At 40.6% G+C, this 16,435-nt stretch overlaps 1 protein-coding gene across 7 annotated transcripts in view; it reads left to right on the top strand.

The window, feature by feature from the left end:
- The window catches only part of LOC109621640 (1-phosphatidylinositol 4,5-bisphosphate phosphodiesterase), a 246,422-nt gene that overhangs the window by 130,392 nt on the left and 99,595 nt on the right, over positions 1-16,435 (top strand). For all 7 annotated transcript variants that reach the window (XR_003893511.2, XM_029858134.2, XM_029858132.2 and 4 more), the window contains one exon: positions 14,022-14,303. Coding sequence is in view for 6 of the 7 variants with exons in the window: in XM_029858134.2 (XP_029713994.1) it covers positions 14,133-14,303 (171 nt within the window). In the remaining variant the exon portion in view is untranslated. The remainder of the gene's footprint in view (positions 1-14,021; positions 14,304-16,435) is intronic.

Raw genomic sequence — 16,435 nt, forward strand, 5'->3', positions numbered from 1 at the left:
ACCTGCAGGGACGCTGGGCTGTACTAACGGAGTTCCATGATTGCATACATCGGTATTAGAGTGGGCCAACTTTGAATGGGAAAAGCATATCATATTATTCAATAGAAAGCAAAAACTTAAAGATCTAGTGAAAATTAAAGGGCAAACACGATGAAATTGCCACACAGAAAATATTTTATAACTTTTGATTGCGTTCGTCAAAATAGCTAATTTTTTGACCATGAATAAATATTTGGGATAGCATCGCGGATGCGAGTGTCGTGGTATTTAACAGGGACAGTCGATTATCAAATGTTCTACTGTCATGAATCATGATAATGTTACATGTGGAACAATTTTTACGAAAAGACCCTCTATTATCCATGTTATGGGTGACATGAGTGTGCCCTGTTCTTAGTCGAGATAGAACTTGCTGATCGCGACGATTGGCTGTATCTGCCCATCGGGTGGTTTCTTCTTTTATTTTTCTGATAAATAGGGTTCTTAGTCTAAACCACTCATGTTCCCATGCTAAACGTATTATGGCTTTACACCAAGTTCTCACATCTGCTCCGGGGGTCAGCCTGGAAAACATACGACCGGAACGTCCTCTGACGGCGAAGAGGTCGGCTTCAACATTACCTCGGATTTCAGTGTCCCGGAACCCACAGAAAGACGATTTCAGGGCTACAGCTGGACTGGATGGCTTGGATCCAAGGATGAAGTGAGGTAGAGGAATTGAGGGTAGTCAGGACGCTAGCAGAGTCGGAGACCACACAGATTGGTTTAGGAGATGGTGCTGTTGTGGCTAGTAGAATTGCAGCTGCCTCCGTGGAAAAAATAGAACATTGATCCGGTAGCCGGTAATAATAGTTGTTATCTATCTCAGCAACTCCAAAGCCAGACCTCTCTGCAGTCTTGGATCCATCTGTGTAGCGAATATGATAGTTACGGTATTTACTGGCAAGTAGCTCTGTGACATGTGCACGCATAGCGGCAGTGTTATCCCCCGCTTTGAAACGTTTCAAGATAGAGAGGTCGACGTAGAAGTTTGGAGCATCCCATCTTCTGGCTCCGACCCAGTGGACCTGCTCAACCAGGGGGAGTTCCTGATGGGTTAGGCTGGCGAGGGCTCTGTTCCCCTCCCTGAGGAGAAAGACCTCCTGGTCTTCGGTCGTTTTTTCGAGGTAACTGATTGTTCTGCAGCATAGGGTTTCGATGGCATAATGTCGAAAAGGGAGGACTCCGAGCTCCACGCAAGCGGCTTCAGCTGGAATCGAAGGCAGCAGGCCGGCTACTATCCGGATCGCTTGGTTGTATATCGGGGCAAGGCGAGATAAAATGTGCTCATCTGCTAGACCAAATAGTTCAATGCCATAGACGAGCCGACTGTTAACAGTAGCCTTGGCTACTCTGAGAAGTATGTCCCTATAGGGCATCGCACTGTTATGATTTTGTATGGGATTTTGACGTTTCTTGGCCTTGTTGTTTTCAAAATTTCTGTAAGAGAGAAAGAGGAGAGACTTTCATGCAGTGACCTATTACTACTTCGATGTGGTTTCGTGAGGGTACGTAATAGGTTTAAACGCGTTTGGCAATTCTTTTTTTGGTCTCGTTCAGGTGGTTCTCGAAACGGAGTTCACGGTCCAGTCGAACGCCGAGAATAACAATAGATTTTCTGTATGGAATCAGGCGACCGTTAGCGGTGACCGCGGTTGATAGTATCCGGTGGTGTGATCGACACACATAAGAAATGACACTTTTTTCCGCTGATAAAATAAAGACAGAGGATGTGACCCATCTGGATATTGCAGACACCGCTGCTTGGAGTTTGCGCCTGATAATTTTTTGAGTACGACCGATGACTATCAAAACGATATCATCCGAGTACACGAAAATATAGATCTCTTTTGGGAGATCGTTCAAGACGTTGTTCATCAGGATTAAGAAAATGGTGACGGCTATCACCGATCCCTGGGGTACCCCAGTTTCTTCGTTTCGAATCGAGGAGCGGTCGTTTCCAATGATGACCTGAAAAGTTCTACCTCTCAGAAATTGTTTCAAGAAGTGGAGAATGTTGCCGCTCAACCCCCAGTCATCAAGTTGTTGAATGGCGCGGGGCGTCCACGCACGATTATACGCTGTAGCCAGATCTAACGAAGCGATATCAACGTGAAGGTCCTGATTAATCGCACCACGAAGAACGTCGCCCAATCCAGCGAAGTAGGTTCCAGTTCCATGGCCGGGGCGGAAAGCGTGTTGCCGATGGTCAAGAAGTTGTTTATCCTCCAAAAAGTGGATCAGCCGGCGATTCACCATTCGCTCTAGGATTTTACTAGCGCAGCATGTAAGGGAGATCGGGCGAAAGTCTTCAGGAGATGTTGAAGCAGTCTTGTTTTTGGGATGGGCACAATAAGGCTATGGGTCCAGGCATTTGGAAGAATGTTTTCAGTCCAGGTTTTGTTTAGAAGTTCGAGAAAAGTTACTTTTGATTCTGTTGTGAGATGGCGAAATAACGGATACCCAAGTTCATCCGGGCCAGCTGATTTGCCTTTACTACGTCGCAGGGCGAAGTTCAATTCTTCCATTCGGAAACGTTTGTTGATAGGAAGTGGTTCCGTGTCTTCTGGGATTTTTGAGTTGACCATACTGTTAGTGGAGACATGGTTGCGTCGAATAAAGTCGATGTTGTAACGATCAATTGATGAAAGGGATGCAAAATGATCCGCTAGTGCGTTGGCTATTATTATTGGGTCTCGAGTGAGACCGGTTGGTAACTTTAGGATCATTCCAATGGATCTTCATTTACCATTTAAAGCATTAATTCGCTTCCAAAGTTCAGTGACTGACTGATTGGCACTTATCCCCTCCAAGAATTCTTCAAAACTTTTGGATTTAGCTTCTCGGATTTGCTGGCGGCATTCGTTTCTTTTTGAACGGTAAATCTCCATCATATGTTGTTTGTTCGGATGGTTATTAGGGAGACGTTTGGCAGCTCGGAGAGCTTTTCTTCTCTCCTTAAGGTGAAGCTTCAGAGAATACAAACATGGCTGCCACAATGGCCAACTTGGTCCCCTACTCACGTTCTCAAGAACACCAATCTTGAAAATTCGTAAACAAATGCTCTCGATTTGTAAAAGCTGCCTCTTTTTGCAAGTGAGCAAAGCCAGGAAAAACAAGTGCGGCTTGGCTCGATGCTTTGTTCGTCAGATTTGTGCCTCTAAAGTTTGTATGAAAAATTGCAATGGGATTTCTTGATGTTTCACCTTAACTACTTTCTTTATATCCGGAGACTACCAGGGGAGTGATCTACGACCAGGATTTGCAGATGTACGTGGGATTGACGAAGAAGCTGCAATGTGGAGTGCATCGAGGAATTCTTCAATGTTGCTTGGAGCTGAATCATGGAGTGCTGCATTTTTTGATTCATGGAATGTCGACCAGTCCGCCTGATCATATTTCCAGCGAGGGCGACGAGATATCCTTTGGGGCTGTTCGTTGACGCGAATCGAGATCGGGTAGTGATCACTACCTAATGGGTCATCTCCTGCGGTCCATGAAAGTCGATTGACTATGCTTGGGCTAGATAGACTTACGTCAACGGTAGAACTTCTTGGGCCTTTGGTGAAGGTTGTAGAGCCATCGTTTAGAATGACCAGGCCGAACGACTCTACAATTTCCATCATTAGTGAACCTCTAGGATTGGGGGTGGGGCTTCCCCACTCTTGATGGTGACCATTGACATCCGCCAGGACCAAAATAGGATTGTCTAAGACCTGCAGTATACTTGTTAGTTTAGGTTTTAGATCTGGGATTTTGCCACTAGGAAGATATGCCGATATAACTGTCAGGGGAAGGGGATAATCCAGTTTGACTCCTACTATAGGCAAATCGGTGTCGAGTTGAAGAAAAGCATGGGGAATAGTAGCTAGAACTCCAATAGCGGCTGAGTGGTAGATATTTTGGTTGCGTTTAGAGGCCCATTTATATTGCCCTCGTAGTGACCGAATCAAGCCTTCAACGCTGACACTGTGTGGTTCCTGGATAGCTATAATAATTGGTTGATGGTTTCTAACTAGTATTTCTAGATCCGCAAGATTTTTCCAGTAACCGTTCATGTTCCATTGAATGGCTAAGGAACCCTTTGTTGGTTTTCTGTTTGTAACACATGGGGACAACCGTGCCGTGGTTGTTTTCGATCGCTTTGCACGCCAAGATCTGCCTTCGTCACCATTAGAGAGAGCCGTTAGGTTGGAAGGAATATTAATTGAACGTCGAGTGATAAGTTGTGTACTACATGGATTCAAGCCAGACGGGCCTGTCGCCGGAGTAAATCCATCGTTGCGCAGACAGAGTAGATCGTAAACCGTGGCATCCGTTCTAGCTGTTTCTGTAAGTGCTACTCTTCGAGATTTTGACGACTGATATTGTTCACCTTTCAAATTGTTCGGTGAAGATGTCGATTCTTGGGATTCATGTTGGACTCTGCATGGTAGCTTGATTCCCACGTTGTCCTTAGGGGTATAGGTAGGAGTTACCTGGAGTTACCTCCCTTGTCCGTCCCTCTTCCGGCCGCCAAGGAGTGTCCAGGGTTGTCCGCCAGTACCGGGGTGGGGTAGACGTCCGCACCGACGGGGCCTGGGCTGCTCGGTGGTTCCACCGGGGAACTTGAGAAAGCTGCTTCTTTTGCGAATTGAAGGGTTGGTTGGTGATGCTAATGAGATGGTGTTAGTATTGTCGTTCATGTTTGCGATATGATTCGGGTTCGATGCTTCTGCGCTGGAAGATATTTGGTTAGTCCTCTTATCTTGCTGCTCATTTTTAAGGCCAACTGGGTTGGTATGGGGGAACATTGTTTAGCATGAATAAGTTATTTATGTTGAGTAGCGATTTGAAAGAGGACTATGCTCGTGATTTTGGTTATGTGTCTGATATGTAGCCAAATGCATTTAGCATTGGCTCATCGCCGGAAGATATTTCAATATTTGCAGTTTCCGTTGAGAAATTCGTTGGTGAGGCTGAGTTTTTGGTACGCTTATTGCAGGATTCATATCTGTCGTCTTTCGGAATTTTCTTTTTCGTACCGGTGTTTTTGGTGCGTGACGTGTCGGTCTCGAAGGCACCGGCTGGGCCGCCGATCGTTGTATTTGTCCTGGTGGAGTTGGCATTGCGCGGGAACTGATCGGTGTTCGTCTTTTGCGGATTGCTGGGTTTCTTTGGAATGTAGACATCTCTGATGACAGCTACTTCCCTATCCTTTCTAGCTAGTTCGGCTTCCAAATCACGAATTTTTTGAACGAGGTCCTTGATCCTGATCCATGATCCTTCACAAGAGTCAGCCTTTCTTGCGGTGTCATTTTCAATGTTGCTTCCAATTTTTCAATTTGAGTATCTTTATTGCGAATTTCTGTGAGCAGAGCTTCGATCTTGTCGTCCTTCCGTTTTACTTCCTTCAAAACATTGTCGAGTTTGGCAGAAAGTTCCTCGAAGCGTTGGTCGTTACTGGCGGCTACCACTGATGTCATTGATTGAGGGTTGTGCCTTAGCTAGCTCATACTGCCGTTTTGCTGCTGGGTATGAAATACCCATCCACGCGAAGATGTTGGATCTCTTCTTCCTTTACGTAGGTAGGGCATTTTCTGCTTGACAGAGAGTGGGATGCAGTGTTGCATCGTTTGCAAAAGGCAGCAGCGATGCACGAGTTTTCCTTTTCGTTCATATGGTTACCAGAACAGTTTCCACATGTCGGTGTATCCTGGCGTTTGCAGCGTGCGCGGGTGTGGCCAAAATCCCAGCAACAATAGCACAACATGGGTGAGGGGTAGAAAGGGCGGGTACGACACCGATTCCATCCGATGTAGATATTCTCAGGCACTACGGTACCTTGAATAGTGAGGATAATAGTTGGAGTGTTAATCCGCTCATTCCCTTCACGCTAAGTGATTCTTCGTAGTTCCTTGACACCTTGGGGCTGCAGTTCGTCAATCAGTTCGTCGTCAGAGTACACACGGGTTTCGCTAAAGTTGATGACGCATTTCGAAAAAATTTGCACTGTATGCTCCACAATCCTGATAGGAAATCCATCAGCGAGCTTTGACATACGTTTTAGCTTTTCAACATGTGACTTGTTACGCATCTTTATTACGTATGAAGCACCTCTGGATTCTGGGTAAGCTCCATCCACTTTTTCACCCAAGAAGCTTTCCACTGACTTCCTGAGTAGAATAGGTGCATCAGGGAGATTTCCAGTGACAGTTTCCATTCCACTAAGGGCCAGAATCGCAATCTAGCGGAACTAAATTAATTACTCCTAAATGAAGCATTTCTGACACATAGTGTCTTCGACAAAGTTGTTTGACATCAGCAGGGGCATCTATTGCTGAGAACGTAGTAGTTCGCAACTCGTCCGCATAGGTGGCGCCACCATCCAACTTCTTTGTTTTACGTCCTAGAGACTAGGCGTCTTCGGCAAAGTTGTTTATATAGGCAAAACAAACAACTTCTTCTCAGACGTCAAAATTCCACAGCCTACTGTTTTCAAGTTATTTAAAAAATAAAAACAAATCAATGAATAAACCGTTTTTTAAGCTAATTTTGACATTTTTACCAGAAACCATGTGAGTTTAAATTTTTTCCTAATGCATATGTGTCAAGCCAATCACATTGTACGGGAATATGTTGAATATTATCATCAATAATTTAAAATAAAAATACAAATTCGAAAAAATAGTGTGAATTTCAACCCTTAATATCTCACAAAGCGCAAAAAATCGCAACATCAAATTTTCAGCAAATACGAAGCAATACTAGGTGAACATACTGCCAAAAATTTGGAGAGGTATTTTTTGGTGTTTTTGAGATAATAGCTTTTTAGTAACAGTATAAATATAAGTAATGTCAGCATGTAATTTTTTACTGTTACACATTAGAGAGTTTATGTCTTGGAAAAAGTTGTTCATTTTGACTAAATAAACAACTCTTTCCTAGACGTCAAAATTCCACGGCCTACTGTTTCCGAATTATTGTATATAAACTAGATATCTATATATATATAAATGAGTTTGAAGTTCCTTTGAGGCAACAAAACTCACGAACGGGTGAACCGATCAGGATGACTTATGCATGCTTTGATTCGTATTCATGGTGGCAGTGTTTATATGCAGAAAAAGTTACGAAAATCATTTAAGTAAAAAGGTATGAAAATGCTGTTTTTTATGAACCGAGAACAAATTCAGCATGACCAAAATTAAATCAATCTAGAGTGCGGTGACGTTATGAGCTCAACAGTTGTCAAACCACCACAGCTTGGCAAGCCAACGTTTGCCGGGACAGCTAGTTTTTGATAAAAACTGATAATAAAACACATTTTGCTGCAATACTATGAACTATTTTTTATTGTTTTTACTTTTACGATACATAGAAGTTCAAGCAAATGTCAGTTTACTATTGTCAGCATGGGTCAAGATGTCTTTTAATTGTTTGCATGTTAATTTCAAAGTGTTTTAAGCTTAACCTATTTTGTCAATCATTTTTAATTTTAGAGCGCGAAATATCTTATCGAAACCTTGTGGATCTGTTAATCGAAGATTCTGGAAAAGAAGCTCCACGAAACTGACATGTTCATGACCTACTATGTATCGTAAAAGTAAAAACAATAAAAATAGTTCATAGTATTGTATCAAAATGTGTTTTATTGTCATTTTTTATCAATATAATCTAGTTTATATGCAATAATTCGAAAACAGTAGGCCGTGGAATTTTGACGTCTAAGAAAGAGTTGTTTATTTAGTCAAAATGAACAACTTTCTCGAAGACATAAACTCTCTAATGTGTAACAGTAAAAAGTTGCATGCTGACATTACTTATATTTATACTGTTACTAAAAAGCTATTATCTAAAAAACACCAAAAAATACCTCTCCAAATTTTTGGCAGTATGTTCACCTAGTATTGCTTCGTAATTGCTGAAAATTTGATGTTGCGATTTTTTGCGCTTTGTGAGATATTAAGGGTTGAAATTCACAATGTTTTTTCGAATTTGTATTTTTATTTTAAATTTTTAATGATAATGTTCAACATATTCCCATACAATGTGATTGGCTTGACACATATGCATTTGGAAAAAATTTAAACTCACATGGTTTCTGGTAAAAACGTCAAAATTAGCTTAAAAAACTGTTTTTTCATTGATTAGTTTTTATTTTTTACATAACTCGAAAACAGTAGGCTGTGGAATTTTGACGTCTGAAAAAGAGTTGTTTATTTTGCCAAAATAAACAACTTTGCTGAAGACGCCAAGTCTGTAGGACGTAAAACAAAGAAGTTGGATGGTGGCGCCACCTATGCGGACGAGTTGCGAACTACTGCGTTCTAAGAAATAGATGCCCCTGCTGATGTCAAACAACTTTGTCGAAGACACCATGTGTCGGAAATGCTTCGTTTTGGAGTAATTAATTTAGTTCCGCTAGATTGCGATTCTGGCCCTTAGTGCATTCGCAACATCACTAACTTTCCGTGGTTACCATTTGGATCACTCCACTCAGGAAAGAGGGGCCCAGCGAACTCTCCGTCCCTTCGATTTGACGGACCCGCATGGGGAAGGGGTCTGTCCCCGACATCATGTCGGGGCACTAACAGCACACGTTTTGGTGGTACAGATCACTAGAAATTTGTTTCACCCACACACTGTAGAAGTGATTGTCGCACAGGATATCACTCACCGAGCGATTTTTTCTCGTTCGATATCGAACAAAGCAAATCCACCTTTTTGTTCTTTTATCACCAAGCACTAAAAGTGGAGGTTCGGGAGCAAACTTTTGCTAAAAAAACGGCTGTTTGTGAACCGCTCACGCAGTAAACAGTTCTTGGATTCGACGGATTTTTTGGTTGCACTTGGCCGTAATTCGGTACAACTCGCACGACCTGAAGTAAATCCGTAGATTAATACTTTCGCCGCGACGGGTATATTTCACGGCAACGATTTATAGACGCGACCGTTCTTCACAACCGTTGGCTGACAACTGAAGGTGGCCAAATTTTTAGAAATCACTCAAAGGGGTTTTTCCCTCTTACAAAATTTAAAGTTAAAAATAAATAAATAAGGTGGCCAAATTTTCCGGGATTATCACTATATCCTTGTCAACTGTTTTATTGTTTTTGAGCTGTTGAATTCATCCTTAACTCTACCCATCCAAGGAGTTGGTTTTGTCCCGTTATCTACCGTGCTGATATACTGCTGATATGTGGTCAGAATTATGAGGTAAACCATGTCAAAGTACTTCGTTTTAAATGCACACTGGCGCCACACAGCGGCGGAATTACGCACTAAACTTACTACCATTTGATAGCCATAGACCGTCTGATCGACTTTGCTGAAGACACGAACTTTCTAGGTGGTCAAAATCATGAGATATTGTCTAATTTTATTAATTAGCATCCATACATAATGTAAAAACATATTGTAAAAGATCCACAATTTCCTTAAAAAAATTATTGAATAATTGTCCCTCGAATTCTGTTTCCGTGTAGTCCCCGTCTATTTCGGGCACAACCTCAATTCCATTCCCGGCACACCAACTACGTGACACTATGGTACATAGAATGATAGAAAATTATGTTTTGACTGTAGGTGTTCATTCGAAAAGTCGGTCAAATTCTTCTCAGTCAAAAGCAAATCATGTGTTTAAAGTAGGGTATTGGTTCCCTTATTAAGCATGTGGCTCCAATTTTCATCCCACGAAAAACAAAGGATTGAAGCACTGTTTGTTTTGTTTCTTATTTTTGTATTTTTTGTTAGAAGTGAGCACCCATGAAAACAAAAAGAACGGAGTCAATCGGTGCCGTAATCGCTTGTTTTCGAATAGGATGAAAATGGGAGCATGAGATTACTGATGGCACACATACCCTATGTACGATTAAGCAGAAACTTTTAAATTGAGATAATTGGGTGTAGCTTTAGATAAATTACCAAAATATTTCAATCAATATTTTTGCCACATACACAAAGGGATACGAAGAAACATTCATCTGTGGTTGTGAAATACAACGTTTCGTATGCAGAAACCCACGCACACATTTGCTTACATCCTCCTAAGGCGAAGACAATCATAAACAAACATTTACCGGCGGGAAAAAGTGATTGGTTTGGCTAATTAAACACACGCTAAATCTGTTCAGCACTAAAATGTGTAAGACCTACTCATAAGTGCATAATTTCCAGACCACACAAAAATGTGTAGCAGTTACACATTCTCAAAAAACAGCTCGTACACTCTTCTAGATGCGAAATGTTGATTTTTTTTTGTTTTCCAAGGTCACTAGTAATCCTACCTAGATTGGGGTACAAAAATTTTTGCGATTTTAACAATTTTGCGGACACTGGAGCTGATTTTGTAAATGTGCAAGGGTTACACATTTTTGGTGTAGTCTGGAAATTATGCACTTTAGTGCTGAGCGGCGTTAGCGTGCAGATGATGATTAACCTGGGCTTGTTAGGGGAATATCTGTAAATAAAAGAAAATCGGGTTAAGTACGGTTCCTTTGAATTCCACTAAGAATTTGCATCCTTTGACAGATACGTATTTCGACCTCAACTGTAAGGTCGTCTTCAGTGTCTTGTACTTGACTCGACTTTTTAATTAAACAGCTTTTGCTGTATTCTGCCGCAGTGAAGACCAACTTTGAAGTGCCACAAAGATTTTGTGGGATGTGAATTGAAGAATGGTTCAGCAAGTGAATCTGGCGAAGTAAAAATTGAACGGTGACGAAGAACAATTTGGCTAGCTGCTGTTTTGGTGTGGTTGCCTTCGTCGTACGCAAAACAAGAAAATGTTTAATTCGTAAGTGGGACTGAAATCGTAACGTGAAATTTTGCGTGATTTCCAGTGATTTAGGGGCCGGTTATTGATAGTCTACATCGATTTGCTTCCATCTGATAAGCCATTGGCATAGATAAGTAGGAATATATGTAATTATTGGCTATTTTCCGTCTGATATGACGGGAATTAGCGCTGATGACGAAATAGATTTCTACCATACGTGGTATTATTCTGTTTCAATCGCTCCATTTCCAAACGCGCAATTAAAACACGCTCGAATTCCATGCGCCTTTGGTTTTATAGTTTGTGTTCATTCAATTTGATGGAAGTTTTAGGAAAGAACAACTCAAAGAAACAACTCATGATTCATAAAAGATAAATATTTAATAAAAAGGTTATCAGTTTCGTTTCCTTAACTGTGAGAAGCTTCCTGGGTCTATCTGTAGAAGGATCTGTCATTTTTTTTTCAAATTAGTTGGAAGATTTGCAAATTCGGATTGTTTTTTGCATTTTCTACTAAAGGGCGAACACGATGAAATTGCCACACAGAAAATATTGTATAACTTTTGATTGTGTTTGCCAAAATAGCTAATTTTTTTACCATGAATAGTATATTATGTGTAGCTAATACCATAATATTTTCATTGAAATCGGTCGAGTATTGGCGGAGATATCGTTGAAACAAGGAAATTGCCACTTGAGAATCTTGTGCAAACATTTTGAAAAATATCACTTTTTTTGTCGTTTCAACGCTGGCGCCAAAAATACTGAACCGAGTTCAATGAAAATTTTTAAGTACGTACAGTAAGTATGTGTGTGTAGTTTGTCAAAATTTCATTCAATTTGATCATACCGTTAAAAAGTTATAGCCATATATGTCGCACTATGTCACAATAAGCAGATGTGGTTTTTGGTATAGTGAAATTCAAACTGCTCTTACTTTGAAAGTACTCAACAAAAATGACTGAAATTTTCACGTTAAACAGTTCAACACAACAATTTTACACTGTCAAAGTTTTATTAAAATCGAGACAGTGTTACCAGTTCTACAGTCAAAATAGTGCACGCGGAACTAAAAATGGTCTAAAAGTACCTACAATTTACCTTGAAGCGATTTGAGCTTAGGATATTTACTGAAAAAAGTATTGAACAGTATTTCGATCAAATTTTTACCACTTAATTGATACTATGTTAAGAATATCGAGTGAAATTTTCAAACGTTTTAATGAGGTAACAACAAAGTTATAGCCTAAGTAATTTTTTGAAATGGGTGCACAAGTTTTCTAAAATGTCATTTTATGATATCGACAATATATGCGCCAATACTCAACTGATTTTAATGAAAATTTTATGGTATTAGCTACACATAATATACTAAATAGCATAAAAGATGCTTTGGCAAATGACCCGATCAACGAAGCTACACTTTTATCTTTCATCAAAGACGCTGGACTGTACAAGAATATTTGACTACCAACCCGATTCAACATGAAAAACAACAGAAGGACCCCGCTATTTCTACCTGACAGTCTCGGATTACGTATATTGGATTCGTATGACAGATTGTATTAGTTTAAGTAATATTTATTTCAATTTGTAAACCGACACTGTTTGACAGGGGGGCCTCTCACTGCGAAGCCCTCTTCCCTTTAACCCTCATAGATGAACCAGCCCCTGGCTGAAAATCTCGATAATAAAGATAATAATAATAATAATAAAATTTGGCCACTTATTTGCAGTAAATCATAATAAATCATAGTCGTATGATGATTCAATTGAAAAATAGTGTGAATGTCTTCTACCTGATTACTTCCGCATTCATGTTCATGTCCCTACCAAATTCAATTTCGAATTGCTACTGCAAGCTCTCCATCATATCATACGTGCAATAAATATGATGACAAAATTGAAACACGACCGATTCTGATCAACGAACAGCATAACACAGTTGGTCGTACATACAGTACTGGTCAATATATTTGGCATTTTTTCGTTTTAACAATAGTGCAAGTCAGCTTTGCTAGGCTGAAAGTGAGTCGTTTCAAACTAGTTGACATTTTGAAACAAATATGAAATTTTAAAATATGTATGGTTCACATGTTCAAAATTTGTCACAGTTCGACAAAAAGACACTTTTTGACTAACAAAAATTAAATCTACCTCAAACAATTAATGTTACTCAGGGATATTTTGTTCTACTTCATTGACAATTTTTATCAAAGATCCACTTGACTCAAATCACACTTTCAAAAAAGAAAAGTTTGAGAACAATTTCAGGCAATTTCTAGTGGTCTATCTTTTAAGCAAATTTCTTCATAAAAACCTGCCTTCATTCAAAAAATTGCAAATTGATCTACCAATACTGTTAATACTCTATTGAGCAGATCGATCACCATCGTTAACCATCTAGTGAACCGATTGTGTTTCATGGCGCTCTACCTACAAGCTACCACCAACCGCAGCGCAGCACATGGCGTGGCGGACGTTGGCACACTCTGGCCATTGCCTTGTACCAACGCCACCGCCGTCGTGCCGACCGCCTGAGAACCAAACGTGACAACCGACATGTGCCGTGTCCGTGTGTGTAGTATGGATGTGCACGCACCCGGTGGCACTGTTGGCTGTAATGTTTAATTTAATAAAGTTACTGTTTGATTTATTTAATTATCACCAATAAGGAGCCGTGGGTGAACGCGCGCACACGGGGAGGTCCACGTCGCCGCGCATCGGCACTTGTACGAGCTCCTGGTTTTCGGAAGCTCGTTTCGTCCAGTCAATGTGACAATCTGCCGGCAGGGTGGTCAGAATGGAATGGTTTAATATTGTTTTGATTTTTCAACTTAACATATCGCCAGGTTTATTCATCAAATTGGCGAAAATATCATAATCATCAGGCAGATATAAATGTCAATTTCTAAACATAATATAATAACTTGAAACGAGCTCACCAACGATGTAATCTGAAATTAGTCCACTGTTATTATTTAAAATCAAGATTATTGCTACAATCGGTCACCCTAAACGACCTTTCCAAAGCGCCACGCAGTGCCGCAGAAACCTCACGGGAATAAGTAGCTGCGTCGGAAATTTGATCAACGGGCGAAATCCCGCTTTCACCATTCGCCATCAATAATCCATTAATTAAACCCATTTATTCGGAAAAGGGAGCAAATTTCGTTAACTATCCGTTCTCATCGTGTCCCCATCCTCTTGTTTCTTGTTGCAGATCTCACAACAACAACAACAACAACAACAGCCACTACAACCTAGTCGATAAGCGTATACCTCTATCTAGTAAGGCACCACCAGCAGCAACAGCAGTAGAAGCAGCAACACCATGACGAAGCGGTTCGAGTTCAACTGGCAGATCCCGGTCCCGGATGCTCTGCAGGCCGGGTGCGTCTTCGACCGGTGGTTCGAGGACAAGGATAATACCGAGTTCGAACCGAGCTGCACATTCAAAGTGGACGAGTATGGCTTTTTCGTCTACTGGAAAAGTGAAGGAAAGGTAAGTTGGAGGCAGAATTCGCAATCATTAGTGTCTGTTTTTGGAAACCGTACAACAGTTCCATGTTACAAAACTACGTTGATACCTTGATGACTACAGCGTAGCATTTATTTCAACATGGAGAATATAATAGAGTACCTACCATCCTCTTCGATTTTGCGCAGAGCGTTATTCTACCAGTTTTTGTGAACGTTTAAGTTTCACCTTATACGACCTTTCCACATGGTTCCCTGCTGAATAATATTTTCGCAATTCTTCCTTTTGACAATCACACTATTTGACCAGCCCATTGTAGTCAGCCGTATTTTATACGTTTCACGATATTCGCATTAATTTACACTTAATGCTTCTCCACTTGTAGAATATAGCATGGATCTATATGGAAAAAGTTGACATAGTGATCTTGAGAACGATTACCCAAACCATCCTTACCCAAACCGCCCAAACCATCCTTATTTCAAATTATTGAAAAAAGATTATTAAAATAACATTGAGAAACTTTTTCGAAGACAGTATACATATTAGTGTGGGTCATCGGAACCGTTTTCTCAGATCAAAGCTTTTTTGGTTCCATTTCGAGTCCTGAGTATCTGTGCAAAATTTGAGCACTATCGGTTGCGTCTACATATTGCGCATTACAATTAAAATTTGTATGGGATTTTGTATGGGAAAACGCATTTTTTTGCATTTTTGTCATAAGTTGAAAAAGTTTGTCTGAAACTTTTTAACCGATATTGTTAAATTATAGCCTAGGATGTTCTGAAAAACTTTGTTGAAGACCGCAAAGCGATCCGATGCTTGTGAAAATAACTATAATCAAGGAACCGCATGTATGTGTTTATGTTTTAACATGTAAAGGAATAACAATAGCAACAAAATCATGCTGTTTCGCCAAGCAATGCCAACGCTATAACTTTTTTCATAAGCATCAGATAACTTCGTGGTCTTTGACAAAGTTTTTCAGGACACCCTAGGCTATGTTTTTACTTTATCGGTTACATGGTTTTAGAAAAATTCGAGCTTGTTATAAGAGAAATGCAAAAAAGTGTGTTTTTCTATGTGAAACCCCATACAAACTTCAAACGCGATGCGCAAAACGTAGACATAACCAATCGTGCCCAAATTTTGCACACTTATTTGGGTCCAGAAATGGTATCAAAAAAGCTTTGATCTGATGGGATACCATTGAATTTTTCATTTTTCCATATAAAAGATGACCCACTCTAATACATATAGCCTTAAACTGATAGATTAAGCGTGTTTTTATTTTTCATACAAATACGGCTCGCGTGGTATGCAAGCTTTGGTCTTTGAACCATTTGGAAACAAATTGTCAGTCAGGTACACTAAAGAGTTTGATGATCTACAAACCGATCATCAATGCCTCGAAATTAATTAGCGTGGTTCGTTGGAAGGATTGCACGAGGACAAACTTAGGGGCTGTCCATTAATTACGTAAGGGATTTTCTGCGATTTTTCGACACCCCCTCCCCCCCTTGTAAGATTTTTTGTATGGAAAGCCAAATATTTTTGTATGGCGCGTAAGATTTCTCAAACCCCCCCCTCCCCCTATAAACCCTTACGTAATTAATGGACAGCCCCTTACTGAATACTTCACTTATCACCAAAAGATACGCACTTCGGTTCTTCCCAGACGGTGGCAACGGACCTACGTAGTCCAGGGTCCCAAATTGCCATGGGTATTCTACCGCCTTCTGCGCTCCCATCGGTGGTGTCACGTTAATGTGTCATGACTTGCTTACCTCACGGTACACCGTCGTTTACCTGACATTGAGTCTGCGAGTCCATTGGCAGTTGCTTCCCCTCGAACCTGGGGCCGCTCAGCCGATCTTTCTCCCAAGGATTTCTCCCGGGATTCGTTTAGGAATTTTGCCTGGACTTCTTTCATTGATTCCTCTCGGTATATCTTCAAAAACTCTGATTGGGGTTCTTCCTGGGATTCTTCCTCGGATCCCTCCAGGGATCCCATCATTGATTTTTTTCCGGGTTTCCTTTAGGGTTTTTTTTCTATTTTTCTCGGGATTCCTGCATTGATTCCTCACAGGATTACTGGTCGGACTCGATTATCCGGAGTCGGGTTCTGCTGCTTCTCCAATATCAGAGTTTAAAAT

This window comes from Aedes albopictus, chromosome 3, assembly GCF_035046485.1.
Source record: "Aedes albopictus strain Foshan chromosome 3, AalbF5, whole genome shotgun sequence".
In the NCBI taxonomy this organism is placed as follows: Eukaryota; Metazoa; Arthropoda; class Insecta; order Diptera; family Culicidae; genus Aedes; species Aedes albopictus.